This window comes from Canis aureus, chromosome X (assembly GCF_053574225.1).
Source record: "Canis aureus isolate CA01 chromosome X, VMU_Caureus_v.1.0, whole genome shotgun sequence".
NCBI lineage: Eukaryota > Metazoa > Chordata > Mammalia > Carnivora > Canidae > Canis > Canis aureus.
Window position 1 is genome coordinate 28,465,917 of NC_135649.1, and position 18,698 is coordinate 28,484,614.

General features: G+C 34.7%; 1 protein-coding gene across 15 annotated transcripts in view; it reads right to left on the minus strand.

The window, feature by feature from the left end:
- STAG2 (STAG2 cohesin complex component) overlaps positions 1-18,698 on the minus strand; it is a 136,481-nt gene that overhangs the window by 48,651 nt on the left and 69,132 nt on the right. For 12 of the 15 annotated variants that reach the window (XM_077887760.1, XM_077887750.1, XM_077887755.1 and 9 more), the window contains 6 exons: positions 14,408-14,504; positions 10,267-10,343; positions 6,228-6,432; positions 3,381-3,532; positions 1,273-1,346; positions 40-163 (listed from right to left, as the gene is read on the minus strand). In XM_077887760.1, the coding sequence (XP_077743886.1) occupies positions 40-163; positions 1,273-1,346; positions 3,381-3,532; positions 6,228-6,432; positions 10,267-10,343; positions 14,408-14,504 (729 nt within the window). Of the gene's footprint in view, positions 1-39; positions 164-1,272; positions 1,347-3,380; positions 3,533-6,227; positions 6,433-10,266; positions 10,344-12,600; positions 12,623-14,018; positions 14,139-14,407; positions 14,505-18,698 lie in introns of those variants that run through there. The other 3 variants (XM_077887764.1, XM_077887765.1, XM_077887766.1) reach the window with 3 other exon arrangements.

The following is an 18,698-nucleotide window of genomic DNA, read 5'->3' on the forward strand; positions in this document are numbered from 1 at the left end:
TATGTACCTATAGTAACATTCTTTAATGGCATATCTTACCTTATCATGCATAGTCCAGCCAACATATTTTAAATAACTGTCATTTAGAAAGGCATCACTATACATTTTCATCCAAATGCCAATTTCTTCAATGCAAATAGCTCGAATTTCAGCTATTGCATCACTGTATGGAGGAAGGAAAAATTATGTATATTAGTCCCACTATAACAACAGGATTAATGATTTATCCAAGATACGCCAAATACTTCATACCTAGTATGAACATAGCTATCTTAAAGATTACTGGGGATTGAAAGGTAGAACTGAAGCATGACCTCTGAATGCTTACAGATAACTTGGTAAAGCATAATTATCATCACATAAATATTTAAAATTACATAAAATTACAAACAGAATCAGATACCCATCTTTTAGAATATGCCATATTTCAGTCTCTGCTCACACCTGCTGGGCAGCCGTGTTCAGAAGACAGCAGGCACATTATTTGGTTAGAATATAATTTTCCAGAAGAGAATTTGTCACACATAACATTGAGGCCAAGCTTCATTTGGATTTAAAGTATCAGACTAAATTATTTTGAATTCATCTTGTAGGTACTGATGAATCATTTAAGACTTTTAAGCAGAGGGGTAGCACAACAAAAGAATGTTTTAGGAAAACTTCAATAATCTCTAGGTATGATAATGAGAGAGGATAGACTAAGGTAATGGTGACAATAGAAAACAAAAAGGTAAGAATGGAGCAAAGGATATTACAAAGGAAGTGATTCAGTAACTGCCAAGTTGAGAAGTGAGGGAGAAGTTGAAATAAAAATGCCACCACTGACATTCAAAGAATCGGTTACAGCAGAAATGATAAGATTATCTAATTCTTTCCTCTGCTTATTCAAAACAGTAAAAGAAAATACTTAAATGTATCCAAACTTTCCCACTAACATGCAAACAAACAGCAGAGAAGAATCCAGAACCATCATGTATAGTTTTTAATAACATAGTACATCCAAAAGCAATTAAGTATTCTGTACCCTAGCTCCTAATTACAGTAGATTCCATCTGCTGGGCAGCAAGTCAAGCATATTACCCTATTTTTCAGAGAGGAAACATCAAGTTCAGAGCAGTTAAATAACCTGACAAAAGTATCTCAGTGGAAGACCTTATCTTGTAACACTGATCTTATTCCAGTGCTCTTTCCACTATTTTATCCTGCCTAAACCATTAAGTATCCAAACCGGATTAGAATTAAGAATGACATAGAAAAAATGTCCTGACTTACCGGTATCTATGTACAAACACTCCCTTAAATATTGCATTCATCATATTTTCTATTTCATCTTGATTTTCCTGAAGCTGAAAAGAATACATTATTTCTTTTCAATTATAACGTAATACAAAAAGTTATTACAAGTACAAATACAGGTTTCTCCAGTATTTTGGTGATTACGTCTAATTCTTAATTCTATTAGACAACAGTAACCACACAGAAATATTAACAGATGTTGTAGGTCAGGTAGCTAAAGTTCCTTGATACCTGGAATATTTGACTTGGCTTTTAACGTTTAGCTGGTAGATTAGCCTTTTCTAAGGCTCATAAATTTCCATTGTAAAAAGGGACATAAAAAATCTGTTATTTATTACAACACATTTCATCTATTATATAACATATATGTTCATCAAAAAAGCATAACAATACTTCATTATCTTGGTCATTATCATCTGATAAAGAAAAGTAATGTTAACTTTTGTGCCTGCTCAAGAACAAAAGAGGTTTTAGTAAAGTAACTTGGTTAAAAGTTACCCTTGCTAAATTCTTTTGAAGAAAACAAGACTCACCTTAAATAATCAAGTAAACATTCTAAAATCTTGGTTTACTTATCTACTCCCATTATTTTCAACTCAGAGTTTGATAATTAAGACAAAATTGTTTCAGAGTTTGAGAGTTAGGAGAAAAATCTTTCACAGTCTAAGTATCAAACAGCTCTGAGATTATATTCTGCAATTTTGTAAAAATGTTTTCTTTTCATGAATATATTCTTGCTAACAAGGGCATGCACTTCTTATATTCATTAGCACAAATAGTCAGAGTACAAGGTGATCAAAAAGTTAACTCTAACCCAGAAAGAAGTATCAATATCTTGTATTTGCACAGGAATTTTAATCTCAAAATCCTTTTACCTTTATCCACTCATTCTATGCTCACAATCTTAAATTTATATTTAAGAATTGGGCCATAACTTCAAGGTGTAAGACATGCACTATGTTTACCTAATAAATCATCCGATTAAATTTATTAACTAAGTTAAAAGGCAAAAAGGTCAATTCTTCAGTTCAAACTGTATCGAAAAGATGAGGAATTTAGGTAGGGGGGAAATATGGACCAGATTTTTTAGGCTTTTGTTGAGTCAGGGCATTTAAAAAACTTACTATCTCAGAAATAACCAACTAAAAATTATGGCTATTATCAACCCCAAATATGTCAAAAATCAAGTAGTAATTTCTGGATTACCATGGCAAATATTACCTTAAATGCATTACTAACATTTTTGAAACATCAGATTCTACCTTTTAGAAGTAAACATGAATATCACCAATATCAGCAAAATACTGTGTCACTAATGAAAGAATTTAAGTCACAAACACAACATTGGAAGATTTTTTTTTAGGGGTTGCCCGAGTGGCTCAGTTGGTTAAGCTTCCAACTCCTAATTACAGCTCAGGTCATGATCTCAGGGTTGTTAGATGGGAGTTCGGCATCAGGCTCCATGCTGAGTGTGGAACCGGCTTAAGATTCACTCTCTTCCCTCCGAAAATAATAATAATTAAAAAAAAAAACTAGAAAAGATTCTCTCTGCCCCTCCCCCCTCTAAAAAAGATATTTTTATTTAGTATTATTTAGCATAGGGATGAAAAATGTCTTCCTCATTCAAAGTTAAATCTGGTGGTCAGTCAGTCATGCTAATCAACTGCCACCATACTACCAAAAAAATGGGCAGTAATTGAGACACCATAAATAGCCTATAAGTTATTTTTCAGAGTGATGTCACATAAGTGAAACTTGAATTCATTGTGACACCAAGCTCAAGGAAGAAGTTAGGAGAGACATTTTCATGGCAGAGATGAATAATACTAAGGCTTAAAACAACTTCTCTGACTGGCCCAGGACATTATCAAAAACCCTGAACTCTTAATCCTAGTCTACACAGAAAGAAAATATTCACAAAAGGTATTGTTGGCATGGATACTCAACAAAACTAGATATTTAAACAACTTGAAATAGTAAATTTAAATCTTTCCAAAAAATTTATCTGGTGAACTAGCAAACATATAACTAAGGTCAAAGTTGGTCATGGATTAACAGCTCAAATATTCAATACAAAAGTTTACCTCTTTCCGCTTCTGTAGCAGGAGTTCTAGCCTCTCATTGGCTCGTTTTCCAATCATTTTATTCCGTTCTGCCTCATACTGTCTTTGTGTATTATCCATATTAATGCTAAGATTTAGTGCCACATTCACCAAAGCGGTCATCAATTTCATAGCTATTTTTAAATGGAAAATTTTTAAATTAGTCTCACAGATGCAAAAATTTACAATTTAATCTCAAATTAAGAGAAATTAATAAGATGAGCTGTTCTGCTTCTAATAGAAAAGAAAAATACAGCTGCTACAAATGACAATAAATGACAGCTAATGTGTAACGAATACTCACTTTGTCAGTTACCTATGTTAAGTATTTTTCGTGGATTATCTCCTCCTAATCCTCACAAAGAGCCCTCAAAGTTATGTGTCATCTCCACTTCATTCATGAGGAAACAAGCCCATGGAGATTAAGAAATTTCCCTCAGGGGGAGCCTGGATGCCTCAGTGGGTTAACTACCTGTCTTCAGGTGGGGTCAAGATCTCAGGGTCTGGGATTGAGCCCTGCATCAGGCTCCCTGCTCAGTGGGGAATCTTCCTTCTCCCTCTGCCCCTCCTCCTCATTCATGCTGTCTAATATAAATAAAATCTTTAAAAAAAAAAAAAAAAAGGAGGTAAGCCTGGGTGGCTTAGCAGTTGAGTGTTTGCCTTTGGCTCAGGGGATGATCCTGGGATCGAGTCCCACATTAGGCTCCTTGCACGGAGCCAGCTTCTCCCTCTGCCTAGGTCTCTGCCCACCCCACCCCCCATCTCTGTCTCTCATGAATAAATAAATAAAATCTTTAAGAAAAAAAGTAAATAATTTCCTTGAGATTACACAGTTAAGTAGTTAAAGCAGTATTCAAAACTGATGTGACTTCAGACTATGCTCAAATCCTACTATTCTAAAATGTGTCCCCTACAATTATCTTTGTCAGAAATCATAATTCACCTTCTCAGTAAATTTTGGTTCCTACAGCAGTCACATAGCTATCTTGGTTACCAAAAGTACAGGGAGCTTGAGTGTTTCATATCAAACTACAATATGTAAAAATGAATTTCATCAGTTACTGATTTCCTTTAATTTTATTCTATTATATTGCCAGCATAAAGACAATGGTGAAATTATGAAGTATAGATCTAAATGAAAAGTCAAAGTACAAAGAAAAGTATCACTCAATAAAGTACGTTTTATTACACTTCCTCCAGATCCCGACCTTCTGTTACCGAACCCCTGCTCCTGAGACAAAACTGTGATTTATTTTTTTTTAATAAAATAATTTTTATTGGTGTTCAATTTACCAACATACAGAATAACACCCAGTGCTCACCCCGTCAAGTATCCCCCTCAGTGCCCGTCACCCACTCACCCCCACCCCCCCGCCCTCCTCCCCTTCCACCGCCCCTAGTTCGTTTCCCAGAGTTAGGAGTCTTTATGTTCTGTCTCCCTTTCTGATATTTCCTACACATTTCTTCTCCCTTCCCTTATATTCCCTTTCACTATTATTTATATTCCCCAAATGAATGAGAACATACACTGTTTGTCCTTCTCCGATTGACTTACTTCACTCAGCATAATACCCTCCAGTTCCATCCACGTTGAAAACTGTGATTTAAAACTTACTAATTGAAACATCTCACCATTTTACGCCTTTTTAGTTTACTCCAGACTGTATGTCAGATCTGGTTCATTGCATAAGAGAACAACACAAAACCAAATCTTAATTTGTGGCTATTGGGTCTCTTTAAAAGGGCTTCTCAACTTTCTCTTCAGAGCTATTTCATTCCCTCAGCAAACTAGTTTGTTACTCTGATCTAAAACTATTCACCTTATGCCATCATACTTATTTTAATTTACTTTAAGCCACCAAGTTAACATTAAATGCTGTTCATAGAACAAGATCACATTTATATTTTGTGACTTCCAATCTAAAAACAAAAATCCTATAGTAAGACTGCCTGCACTTTTTCTTCTAATCACTTCCCCCAGATTACCTGTAATTTATTTTATGAAAATGGAGGACTTAGCAAAAGTACAGCTTTAATTCTTCAGGAAAATATTCTAAAGGAAAAAACATCCCCACACTTAGAGAATGAAAAAAATTTTTATAAACCAATATATTCTACCATTAAGGCTTATAATACTACTGTAATACTGAGTGCCTAGTTGATTTTATCAAGCTGAAACCAAACAGTACATATTCAGTAATCATGTATCAACAATTTTACCTTTAGCAAGGAGAGAAACCAAAAGATTTTATAAACACCAAAATCAAAAATCACTGTCCTAGAACTATGTGAGGCTCAAAAACATAATTCATTTCAAAAAGTAAAGAATTTAGCTCAGTCTAAGGTTACTCAGAAACATAAGAAAAATCCATTTTTGTGGTGTGGTTAAAGAGTAAACGTCATCCTGCAGGGACCATCAAACCAGGAGGGACAGCTCATATTAGAGATAAAATAAGGTCATGAGGACTACATATCCAAAATGACTGAAGATTCCCCCTAAATTGCTATCAATATCATCCTTGGTAAAACTCTTTCAAGATGCAATGCATTACTATCCACCTCTTTCCCTTTCTGTGGCATAGTAATCAAATGGAGACAACATAAGAAAATCACCATATACTAACTATAGTATACCTTCACAGAATCAAAACTGATAGTATCATTCCAATCCCAGTAATTCACATGGGGACAGGGGATAGTGGTCCTGTTAGTCATTACTCCATAAGCAAAATTAATTACTGAGTAATGATTATTTCATTTCTTTTAGTGAAAATCATTTTCGTCTCTAATCTAAGGAAATATGCAAATAAAAAATTTCTAAATACTGACCTGCCAGGGTGCTCGTATGTCGAAATGCTCTGACTTGTGAGTCAGACAATCCTGTAAGAAGTGAAATAACTGTATCCATCATGTACTCATCATATATGATACTATATTGACATTGCCGTACTAATACGCCAATGAATTCACAAAAGCTGGATTTGAACTTCTTCCACTGAGGACCAGCCATGGTAAGTGGGTAGTCTCCACTATCCTAAAACAAAAATTTTAAACAGCAATTTCATTTAAAGCACATGATTTAATAAAATTTCACTTAAGAAATACCCTACCTAGGCAGAAGCTAAAAAAAGCCTCTTTTACCCCACTTTTCTTCTCCAATAAATCCTTAAAGTAGGTGGGAGCTACCCTTGAACACTTCTGCTCTTTAAGACCAAAATGGATATTCTGAATTCAATCTAACAAATAAAAATATATACCAATTACTCCAAGTTAAAAAGCAGCTTTCATCAAAGCAAAACATTATAAACAAAGATACACTTACTGAATTTCCTTAATACAAAAGCATACCAATGTTATATTTTTAAAGACTCAAAACAATGAAATCATACTTTCAACCAGTCTAAGTGATGTATGATTTATAATCAAAAGATTACAATGTATATTTTCATTAGTTTCAAGAACATCAAATAGTCAACAATGACATTTTTTTTAACACAATGACATAATTTTAAAAAGAAATGGAAATGTAGCTAGTACAGCCTGGAAACACTAGTACTCAAGTATTATATATAAAGATGGGGCATTCTCCAATGAAGTTACACTGAGAATCTCCATAAATCATTAAAAATAAATCCTTAAACGGGGAACCTGGGTGGCTTAGTCAATTGAGCATCTGACGTTTGGTTTTGGTTTCGGCTCACATCATGATCTCATAGGTTGTGGGATGGAGCCCCAAGTCAGGCTACGGGCTCAGCAGGGAGTCCACTTGAGATTTTCTCCCCCCCCATAACTTGCTATCTAAATAAATGAATTCTCTTAAGAGTATTCTAGAGACTTAAGACCATTTTATTAGTACAGTTTAACCATTTTTAAACCATTATCTATACATATATTTTTTACCATTTTAACCATTTTATATATATTATATATAAGCTTTATATAGATAAAAAACTGTGTATATATATAAAACTATACATAAAAACTATGTATATATATATAAACTTTGTGTATATATAATATATATAAGCTTTATATATATATAAAACTGTGTGTGTGTGTGTGTGTGTGTGTGTGTTTTAAGTAAACTCTAGGAGCACCTGGGTGGCTCAGTCAGTTAAGCGTCTGACTCTTGGTTTTGTCTCAGGTCATGATCTCAGGGTCCTGGGATTGAGCCCCATGTCAGGTTCCCTCCTCAGTGGGGAGGCTGCTTCCCCTCTCTCTCTGTGCCCCTCCCCCACACTTATGCGTGTTCTCTCTCTCTCTAATAAATAAAATCTTTTTAAAAGATAAATGAAATGAAGTCTTTGCCCAATGTGGGGCTTGAATTCATGACTCCAAGATAAAGAGTTGCATGCTCTACCAACTGAGCCAGCGAGGCACCCCTCTTATTATTGTCATTAGAACAATATATTTTTTAATTTTAAGTCATGCCATATATAAGCTGAACCATTATTTCTCATCTGAGAATAATATCCTAATATTGGGGACACCTGGGTGGATCAGCAGTTGAGCATCTGCCTTTGGCTCAGGGCATGATCCCAGAGTCTGGGATGGAGTCCTGCATCGGGCACCTTGCAGGGGGCCTGCTTCTCCCTCTGCCTCTGTCTCTGCCTCTCTTCCTCTCTGTGTCTCTCATGAATAAATAAATAAAATCATTTAAAAAAAATAAGATCCTAATATTACACAAAAAGGTTTTCTTCCATAATCTCTGAATTAATCATTTAGTGACTACGTTGAAATGTCTCATCTTAATTGCTGTCAGCAACTTGGTTTGTGACACAAATCAGATTTTAGGATTCTTAAATAGCTGTTTCCTTTTAGTAAGAAGGATTTCACTAAAACATCTAATATTAGTAAGTTAATTAAAATAAAGTAGTCATGCCCCCCGCCCTCCATTGTCCTTTGTCCATAGTTTCACTTTCCACATTTTAGTTACCCACGGTCAATCTCTGTCCCAGAGCAGATGATCCTCCTTCTAAGGTATTGTCAGAAGGAGCCTAACACTATGTCACAAGGCCTAGGTCATTTACCTTACTATATCTCATCATGTAGGTATTTTATCATCTTACATCATCACAAGGGTGAGTATAAAAGATATTTTGACAGAAACTACAGTCACATAATTTTTATTATATAATTGTTACATTTTATTATTAGTGTTAATCTCTTACTGGATCTAATTTATATAATAAACTTTATCACAGGTTATGTACTTATTGGAAAAAAACGATATATATATAGGGTTTGGTACTATGTGTGGTTTCAGTCATCCACTGGAGGTCTTAAAATGTATCCCTTGGGGATAAGAGGGAAGATTACTATAATACCATTACTCATAATTACCTCTTAAATACTTGGAGATTGATTAATAGCACTTAGTGATCATCAAACCTTTTTAAACAACTATTGTCTGTCTTTTAGAATGATAGTTGAAAGCTCCTTCATCATAGTAAGCAAGGAAAAAATGGTTAAGTAAAACTCAAATGGGACAAGACTTTCTACCTGAAAATTCAGTGACAAGTTTTGAAGAGTAAAGCTGCTGGAGCTGGAATGCAGCTGTAAACAAAACAAAAATCCCTGCCATGAAGGAGCTTACATTATAGTAAATCTAAATATGTCTTTGTTGGTAACAATACTTCAAAGGCATCACTGTGATACAGGATTCACTCAAGTCTAAGGTAGTATCTTTTTATTTGTATTATTCTTATTACTCATATTTGAAACATAAAGGATATATTTTTTAAAGATTTTGTTTTAAATTATCTCAGTACAAAAAAAATTATCTCATTACCCAACATGGGGCTCGGACTCATAACTCCAAGATCAAAAGTTGTGTGCTCCACTTACTGAGGCAGCCAGACACCCCCATAAAGGATATTTTAAATAATAACCATATAAAGAGTGGACCCTTAAATAACACGGATTAGAACTATACAGGTCGACTTCTACACAGAATTTCTCCAATAAATACACCTACAGTACTGTAAATTTATTTTCCCATCTTTATGGTTTCCTTTTTTTAAAGATTTTATTTATTTATTCATGAGACACACATAGAGAGAGGCAGAGACACAGGCAGAGGGAGAAGCAGGCTCCATGCATGGAGCCTGATGTGGGACTCCATCCCGGGACTCCAGGATCACGCCCTGGACCAAAGGCAGATGCTCAACCACTAAGCCACCCAGGCATCCCATTCTTTATGGTTTTCTTAATAACATTTTCTTTGTTCTAGTTTACTTTATTATACGAACATAGTATATAATACATATAACATACAAAATGTTTGTTACTCGACTATCGCTAAAGCTTCTAGTGAAAAGTAGGCTCTTATACAAGTTTCAGGGGAGCCAAAGTTATATAGTTTTACCATGTTGGGCGGGGGGGGGGGGGGGTCAGCATCCTTAACCCTCATTCTATTCAATGGTCAACTGTACAATCCTTTGCCTAAGCTACCTGGTTCCCCAAATATTGACCAAATGTATCTTTAACAATATTTCAAGACATGTTCTTAGGCACTAAATTATATTCTTTCTTGAAGTTTTCATTTTTTGACAATAATGATAGCTACCATTTATTAAGTTATTATTATACACCAGGCACTATAAAATGCTATGAAATTTTTCAACCATTACTGAATTAAATCCATAACAGGCTTATAAGAGAAGTATTATTACTAAAGAGTATTATTCACAGATGATGAAATCAATGTTAAGAAAACAACTTGCCCAAGGTCACTTCTATCATTTGATTAAATGTGATGACAAAGCTATTATCCATAACAATAATACTCAGAATTTCACCATCCTTTCAAGAGTAAATCAAGATTAACATGCATAAAATTATCAAAACATTTAGGGTAGTAAGTTACCTCGTCAAACTCTTCAGTCATTTTTCGAATTATTTCAGAGTTCTGCATATGTCTAAACATTTCTGCTGTGACAACTCCTGAAATTTCCAAGTGTAAGAAGTTAATATACATTGTAGAATGAATAAAAGAGAACTTCTAAGTCAGTCGCTTACACTGTCAGTCTCTATCACATTTCTACTCTCCTTAATCTACTCTTGCCTACAATATATACACTGGCTTAATCCCTTTTAATATATGTCATCAAAGGTGAGGCAGCATCCAGGGTAACAATTAAAACTTTAAGGATAAACCTGAATAAGAAAATGAATGATAGGTAGAGTCCACGTTAGCCAGGTTTCTTTATTAAGCATATATAGCAACTACATCTCATCATCCTCTATAAGGGCTTCCAATAAACATAAAAAGTTAAGTTGTAGTTTCTGCCCATCTGTCATCTAGTTGGAAGTTTAAATAAAGAATAACAAAAACAGGAAGGTAAGAAGAAAAAGAGGGAGAGAAGGAGGGAGGAAAAATAAAAACTATTGAAGGTAGTACATAAGAAATGCCCTAATGAGTGATAATGACAATAAAAGCTATTGGTCAGACAAAAAAAAAGCATAAATCAGGTGTTTCAGAGAGAAAGAATCTGATAAGGACATTTAGAATTTCAAAGGAAGATAGGAGAGGGGAGGAAAAAGGATGCATATTATAAGAAGTAGTAAAAGCCAAGTAGAGATCAAATACCAGAAAAGGGATTTCTAGGAAAAAATGTGTAGGAAGAAGACATACATGAATTTCCACTGATGGGGTATCAGATTATTTAAAAAGGAACAAATATAAAAACTAGATTTTCAAAAACCATACTTCTATTGCTAGATTACTTATTCCTTGCCAGTCATATCACTATGAATACCGTAAATATAAGGCAAGCACTAATATACTGGCCTTACAGAGGGGGAAGTAAAGAATAAAACAAAGAAGTTAAATACCTTGAGATTATTCATCTACATCATGCTGACACCCCCAAGAAAGATCAGCTTCTAGTGGTCCTGTGAAGAGCCCTTACTTACCACAATACTAAAGAACTACATGATTGCTTTAAAATATTAACAAATCTGGAAGAAGGCACCATTTCTCTTGCTTAAGGAAGCACATTCTCAAAAACCTTTTGAAGAGTTTTTAAATTTTAATTAAGCCATGGATATATCTATCTTCAGAACCTTCCTGTATTTTATACCCAGGTGCTATAAACTTGGCAAAGCTATAGGAGGATAAGTTACTCAATCCCTGAAACTATTTCTACAAAATAAACATGTATATATAAATAAATCTCAAAGCAAACATACGGCATACATTTTGACAACTGCCCCATTTCTGAAGTTCCTCTCTCCGTATAACAGCCCGAAACCCAAAAATAAGCAGAAAAAAATAGCTGTCACAGAATCCATGCACATCACTCCTGGGGCAGGTGTGAAGGTGCCACTAGGATACAATGTCTGAGCCTATTGGGTGGACTGTAAGAGATATGCAGAGATACTGCTAAAAACTAGTAAAATGAAAAGGACAGCTGACCAGGAAAGAAAGAAGGAAACATTGGCCACAATTTTGGCAACCCCAACAGTCTGGAGCCATTCTGCATAGAGTCAAATATCCCTCCACACCTTGACAGATACTGAAGGCAAAACTATGGTAAAATAACTGATGCTCACAATCACAATCCTCAGTCCAAAGGAAAAAGGCTAAAGTACAGTACATATAAACGTTTCTGGGACACCTAGGTGGCTCAGTGGTTGGGCATCTGTCTTAAGCTAAGGGCATGATCCCAGGGTTCTGGGATCAAGTCCCACATCAGGCTCCCTCTGCCTGTGTCTCTGCCTCTTTCTGTGTGTCTCTCATGAATAAATAAATAAAATCTTAAAAAAAATGTTTCTAACTCACTTATAAAAGAACTGAATCAAAATAATCCTAAGTGTGTTTTGAAAGTACTTAATGATCTTAACTTTGATTACAAAATAAATTGTCCTTTATGGAGCTTTCTTGATTCTAAAATAAACACTATAGCAGTGTTTAAATCTATCTGATAAGTTTTTTAACACCTTCAGTTTTAAAAAATCTGGACAATCTAGTATACAGCAAAGTATATCCAAAGGTTCCGTTGGCAAGCTCCTGATTCATAAAACACAATGGTGCCAGAAAAGGAATGAAGCTGATTAAGGGAAAATGCTGACTATAGCCGTGTTTCAAAATTACAATTCAGAAGCCTAAAGAGGAAACTGAAACTGACCAAACTACAGTGTAACAGGGAAGACTAAAGATAAAATTCAGAATTTCAACTCATCAAGTTATTTCTGGCACCTGTTCAGTCGTTCTGCAATCAACGTTCCACTTTGAAAGAATCTGAAGAGAAAGGACACGGTCCTTGATTACACAATACAACAAACAGGTACCTGATTCCTTCTACTCCAGAAAGATGGACTGGACACAGACAAAATATAAATAATACTAATTTGTCCTATTTTTTAAAGTATAATCTGATTCATCATATTGTCATTATTACATTTCCTTTGAGCAGAGTCAGTAGAATTTTCTATATTGATTTGCAGCTTCTTCTAGCTAAGAAGTAAACTTGATAACTCTCTGTGCTCTAAGATTTTAAATTCTCTAAAAAGACAGTTTTTAAAATTTCTCAAAACTGATAACAGTATTATGCAGATCAGACTCAAGAAGTTAATATTTGTCTATCCGGCCTCACATACATAATATCTAGTATGCATGCTGCACTGAATGTTGTGATCAACCTCCAATAAAATGCATCAGTTCATAAAATGTTACTTGTTTATATGGAATTATTAAATCACTATATTTTATACCTGAAACTACTAAAACACTGTATGTTGACTATACTGGAATTAAAATAAAATTTTTAAAAACCTAACTGGAAATAAAATCCTTATATACAGTCAGGTATCTAAATTTTCCACCAAACAGTATAATTTTGAGAATTAGGATTTAATCCTATGCTAATTAAAGGAAAAGTAATGTGAAAAGAATGTAACTATTTAACTTTATTTTTACTAAAATGTCACCTTCAAAGTTAAAAAATCAAAATAATAAAAATTCAATTAAAAATGTTACTTGTTTACAATTCCAGTAACAGTAAAAATGTTACTTGTTTTATAATTCCAGTAACAGTATTTTTAGAGTATTAGTGTAGAATTATAATAATTTATAAATAAATTGCTTCTTGGGATTTATTTTACAGATTTGCTTAAATCAATCATTCTCTAGGATCTTAACTTCTTGGATCTATATTTAAGCAAATTTCCCTCCTCCTGACTTCACATGTGTTTGGTGACACTTCCATAAAAAAATGTAATACTCATGGAAAACTTTGTAACATTTATATTCCTGGACATCTTCTAAAACTTCAAGGACAGGCCAAGTATTAGGGAGAAACAGAATAGATCAGAACCTGTCCAGGATTTTGTCTGAATCATTTACTGATCCAGATCAAGATGTATGACATGCCACAACTTACATAATTTTGTCTCCCTGCCAAATGTCTGCAGTAAATATTTTTGCCCCAGGGACCACACTACTGTATTTTATATTTTCCCTACTCCTACTTCAAAGGCTTTTTAAATAAAGTGAAAACATTTGCAACAAGACCCCACTCCAAAACTTCTCTACTTTAAAAAAAACACCTAGAAATTTCACCAATACCTTACTTAACTTACTTAGTTACTTACTTACCTACTTACTTATTTACTTACTGTTATTCATGGCACTTTTAAACTCCCTACACTTTACAATTCCCTGCCACTTGAACCTGTATCTCTTCATTATCTTCCTCCTCCCTTCTTAATCCATTTCTTTGTTCCTAAAACCAGATGCTGAAAGTGGGAAATATATCTAATAAAAGTAATATAACAATTATAAATTGCCAAGCTTTTAGTTAACTTTCGCACATGAATACAACTGTCTCAACAGAGTTTCTTATTTTGTTCTTTGCTCTTTTTTCCATATACATTTTATATGATTATAATGCTAACAATTCCGTATCCTGGCATTATTTTCCACATAAAGTGCTAATATATATTTAGGTGGAACAAAAAAAGAGACCATTTAAGAACATTCTGCTTCCAAAATAAATGTATCTTACCTTTACAGCCTGAACACTGAATAAAAAAGTTGATGAGGTCAAGAAGTGCTATATCTCGGTCATGCTTGTATGATTCTATCCAATCATCTACCACCGACTACAAGCAGAGGAAGGGGGAAAAAAAAACCATTAGCTTTTGCTAATGTTCTAAGAATTAAGTTTGATTAGTCATTAAATTCCAACATTAAGTAGTATCCCATTACTTCAAATTAATATATACATATTTGTATACTAAAATTTAATGTTAAATTTTAACAACAAAAGAGAACCAAATTCAGGAAAATAATCACCTGATAGCACATAATGATCAGTCTTCAGTTTACTTTGCATTAAAAAGAATGTGAAAACTAATTAGGGGACCCAATTCTATAAAGTGAAATTACTTTTTTTCTAATGACATTAAGGATATCCTAGAAATTATTTTTAAAAATCACCCCCATATTTCTTTTTGACTAAGATACTATACTAAATACAAATAACACTTAAAATATTAACACTGCAAATTCCATTGTTCCAGAAAACAAAAATATTTTTAAAAGATGTAAAGGGGACAGCCCAGGTGGCTCAGTGGTTTGGCACCTCCTTCAGCCCAGGGCGTGATCCTGAAGACCCGGGATCGAGTCCCACATCAGGCTCCCTGCGTGGAGCCTACTTCTCCCTCTGCCTTTGTCTCTGCCTCTCTCTCTCTCTCTCATATGAATGAATGAATGAATCAATCAATCAATCAATCAATCTTTAAAAAGATGTAAAGGGCTGGGTCAATGAGAAAATGCAGAACCAAATAATTTTTTTCAAAAGTGAGCACTAATAGTCCCATGTTATAACAAAAACAAATTGATGACTAAATATACATAAATAAGTAGGACAGTTTACCAATCTAGAGACTTTTTTAAAAATATTTTATTTATTTATCCATGAGAGACACAGAGAGAGAGGCAGAGACACAGGCAGAGGGAGAAGCAGGCTCCATGCAGGGAGCCTGACGTGGGACTTGATCCCAGGTCTCCAGGATCACATCCCGGGCTAAAGGCGGCGTTAAACAGCTGAGCCACCTGGGCTTCCCCCAATCTAAAGACTTAATATTGTTAGATGACAATACTCTCTAAAGAGATCTACAGATTCAATGCAATCCCTATTAAAAATCCAGCTGGCTTCTTAGCAGAAACTAGAAAGCTGATCCTAAAATCCTTATGGTAATGCAAGAGATCTACAATAGTCAAAACAATCTTGAAAAAGAAGCACAAAGTTGGAGAACTCATACTTCACTATTTCCAAAACTTACTACAAAGCTACAGCAATCAACACAGTACTGGATTAAGGACAAAAACTGTAGATCAATGGAATAAAAGTGTGAATCAAAAAGAAAACATCTTATTGATGATTACTTGATTTTTGACGAGGATGCCAAGACAATTCAATGAAGAAAGCCTAGTCTTTTCAACAAATGGTACTGGGACAACTGGATATCTGCATGCAAAAGAATGAAGTTGGGAGTGCCTGGGCATCTGACTCTTGATTTCAGCTTCATGATTCACGTTGTGAGTTAAAGCCCCACATCAGGCTCTGCACTGGGTATGGAGCCTGCTTAAGATTCTCTCTCCCTCTCTCAAATAATATTTTTTAAAATAAAAAAAAAAAACACTGAAGCTGGACCCAACTCCGATCATACACAATACTTAAAATGGATCAAAGACTGAAATGTAAGAACTAACACTATAGGGATGTCTGGGTGGCTCAGTGGTGTGGCGTATGCCTTTGGCTCAGGGCATGATCCTGCTGTCCCAGGATCAATAGTCTCCCTGCATGTGCTTCTCCCTCTGCCTCTGCCTCTGTCTCTCATGAATAAATAAATAAAATCTTTAAAAAAAAAAGAGCTAACAGTATAAAACACATAAGTAAATCTTCATAGCCACATTAAGCAAAGTATTCTTAGATATTAGACTAAAAGCACGAGACTAAAGAAAAAAATGAATTTCACTTAACCATAATTAAGTTTTGTGTTTCAATAGACTCCATCAAGTATGAGAAAAGCACCCACAGAATAGAAATATTTGCAAATTGTGTATCTGAAAAGGTATTTGTGCTCAAATTATAGAATCATATCTCATTTTACTGCACTTATACTGCTGTATTTGTGTTTGTATGTGTGTGCATGTTTTATGAACCAAAGGTTTGTGGCAACCCTGTGTCAACGAAGTCTATCAAAGCCATTTTTCCAGCAGCAGGTGCTCACTTTGCATCTCTGTCACATTTTGATAAATCTATTCAGCATTTTAAAATCTTTCATTATTATTATATTTGTTAATGATAATCTGAGACCAGAGTTCTTTGATGTCACTATTGTAGTTGTTTTGGGGCACCATGAGTCATGCCCATATAAGACAGCAAACTTAATAAATGCTGTGTATGTTCTGATTCCCCTATCTCTCTCCTTTCCTCAGACTCTGTATTCCCTGAGACACAATATTAAAATTAGGTCAATTAATAACCCGATAATGACCCCCAGTGCTTAAGTAAAAGGAAGAGCTGCACATCTCTCGCTTTAAATCAAAAGCTAGAAGTGATTAAGCTTACTGAGGAAGGCATGTCGTCGAAAGCCGAGATAGGCCAAAAGATAAGCCTCGAGCCAAACAGCCAAGTTATAAATGCAAGGAAAAATTCTTGCAGAAAATAAAGTGTTGTTCAGTGAACACATGATGATTACAAAGTAAAACAGCCTTATTGCTGATATGGGGAAAATTTTAGAAGTATAGATAAAAGAATCAAACCAGCCACAACACTGCCTTAAGCCAAAGCCTAATCTATAGCAAGGCTCCAATTCTCTTCAACTCTCTGAAGGGAGAGGTAAAGAAAATGCAGAAGGAAGGACTGAAGAGAGCAGAGGTAGGTTCATGAAGTTTAAGGAAAGAAGGTGTCTCCTTCACATCAAAGTGCAAGGTGAAAAAGTAAATGCTGATGTAAAAACTGCAGTAAGCTATCCAGAAAACTAGCTAATTGTCCAGGGTAGCTACACAACAATAAATTTTCAATGCAGACAGAATAGGCTTATATTGGAAGTACATGCCATCTAGGACTTTGATAGCTAGAAAGCAGTCAATTCCTATCTACAAAGCTTCCAAGGAGAGACGGACTCTCTTGTCAGGAACTAATGCAACTGACTACTTTAAATTGAAGCCAGGACTCAATTCACCATTTCAAAAATCCTAGGGCCCTTAAGAATTATGCTTAGGCTACTCTGCCTATGCTCTGCAAATGAAACAAGAAAGACTAGATAATAGCATATCTGTTTACAACATGGTTTACTGAATATCTGAAGCCTACTTTCGACACAACTACTCAGAAAAAAGATTCCTTTCAAAATATTACTGTTTATTCACAATGCACCTGTGTCACCCAAGAGTTCTGATGGAGATGTACAATGATATTCATGTTGTTTTCATGCCTACTAACAAAAAATCCATTCTGCAGCCCATGGATCAGGGAGTAAGTTCAACTTTCAAATCTTATTTAAGAAATACATTTCCACAAGGCTATAGCTGCCATACATGGTGAGTCCTCTGATGGGATATGTGCAAAGTCAACTGAAAACCTTCTGTAAATAATTCATCATTCTAGATGCCATTTAGAACACTCATGATCTATGAGAAAAAGTCAAATTATGAACATTAACAGGACTTTAGAAGCTGATTGTAACCCTCAGAGATGGCTCTGAGGGCTTTCATGACTTAGAGTGGATTTGGTAGAAATTTCACTGGGGATGTGGTAGAAAATAGCAAAAGAACTACAATTAGAAATGGAGTCTAAATATGTGACTGAATTGCTGAAATCTCAAGATGAAACTTTTAATGGATGAGGAATTGCTTTTTAATGAATGATCAAAGTAAGTGATTTCCTGAGGTGGGATCTACTCCAGGTGAAGATGCCATGAAGATTGTTGAAATGACAACAAAGGATTTAGAATATTACATCAGCTTAGATGTTTAATAAAGTAGCAGCAGAGTTTGAGAAGACTAACCTCAATTCTGAAAGAAGTTCTACTGTGGGTAAAATGCAATCAAACAGTATCACATACTACAAAGAAATTATTTGTGAAAGGAAGTCTATCAATGTGGCAAACTTCATTGTTGTCTTATTCCAAAAAACTGCCATGGCCACCCAAACCTTCAGCAAACACTCGATCAGTCAGTAGCCATCAACACTGAGGCAAGATCTTCTACCAGCAAAAAGATTACAACCCAATGAAAGCTCAGATAATGGTTAGAATTTTTTAGCAATGAAGTACTTGTTAATT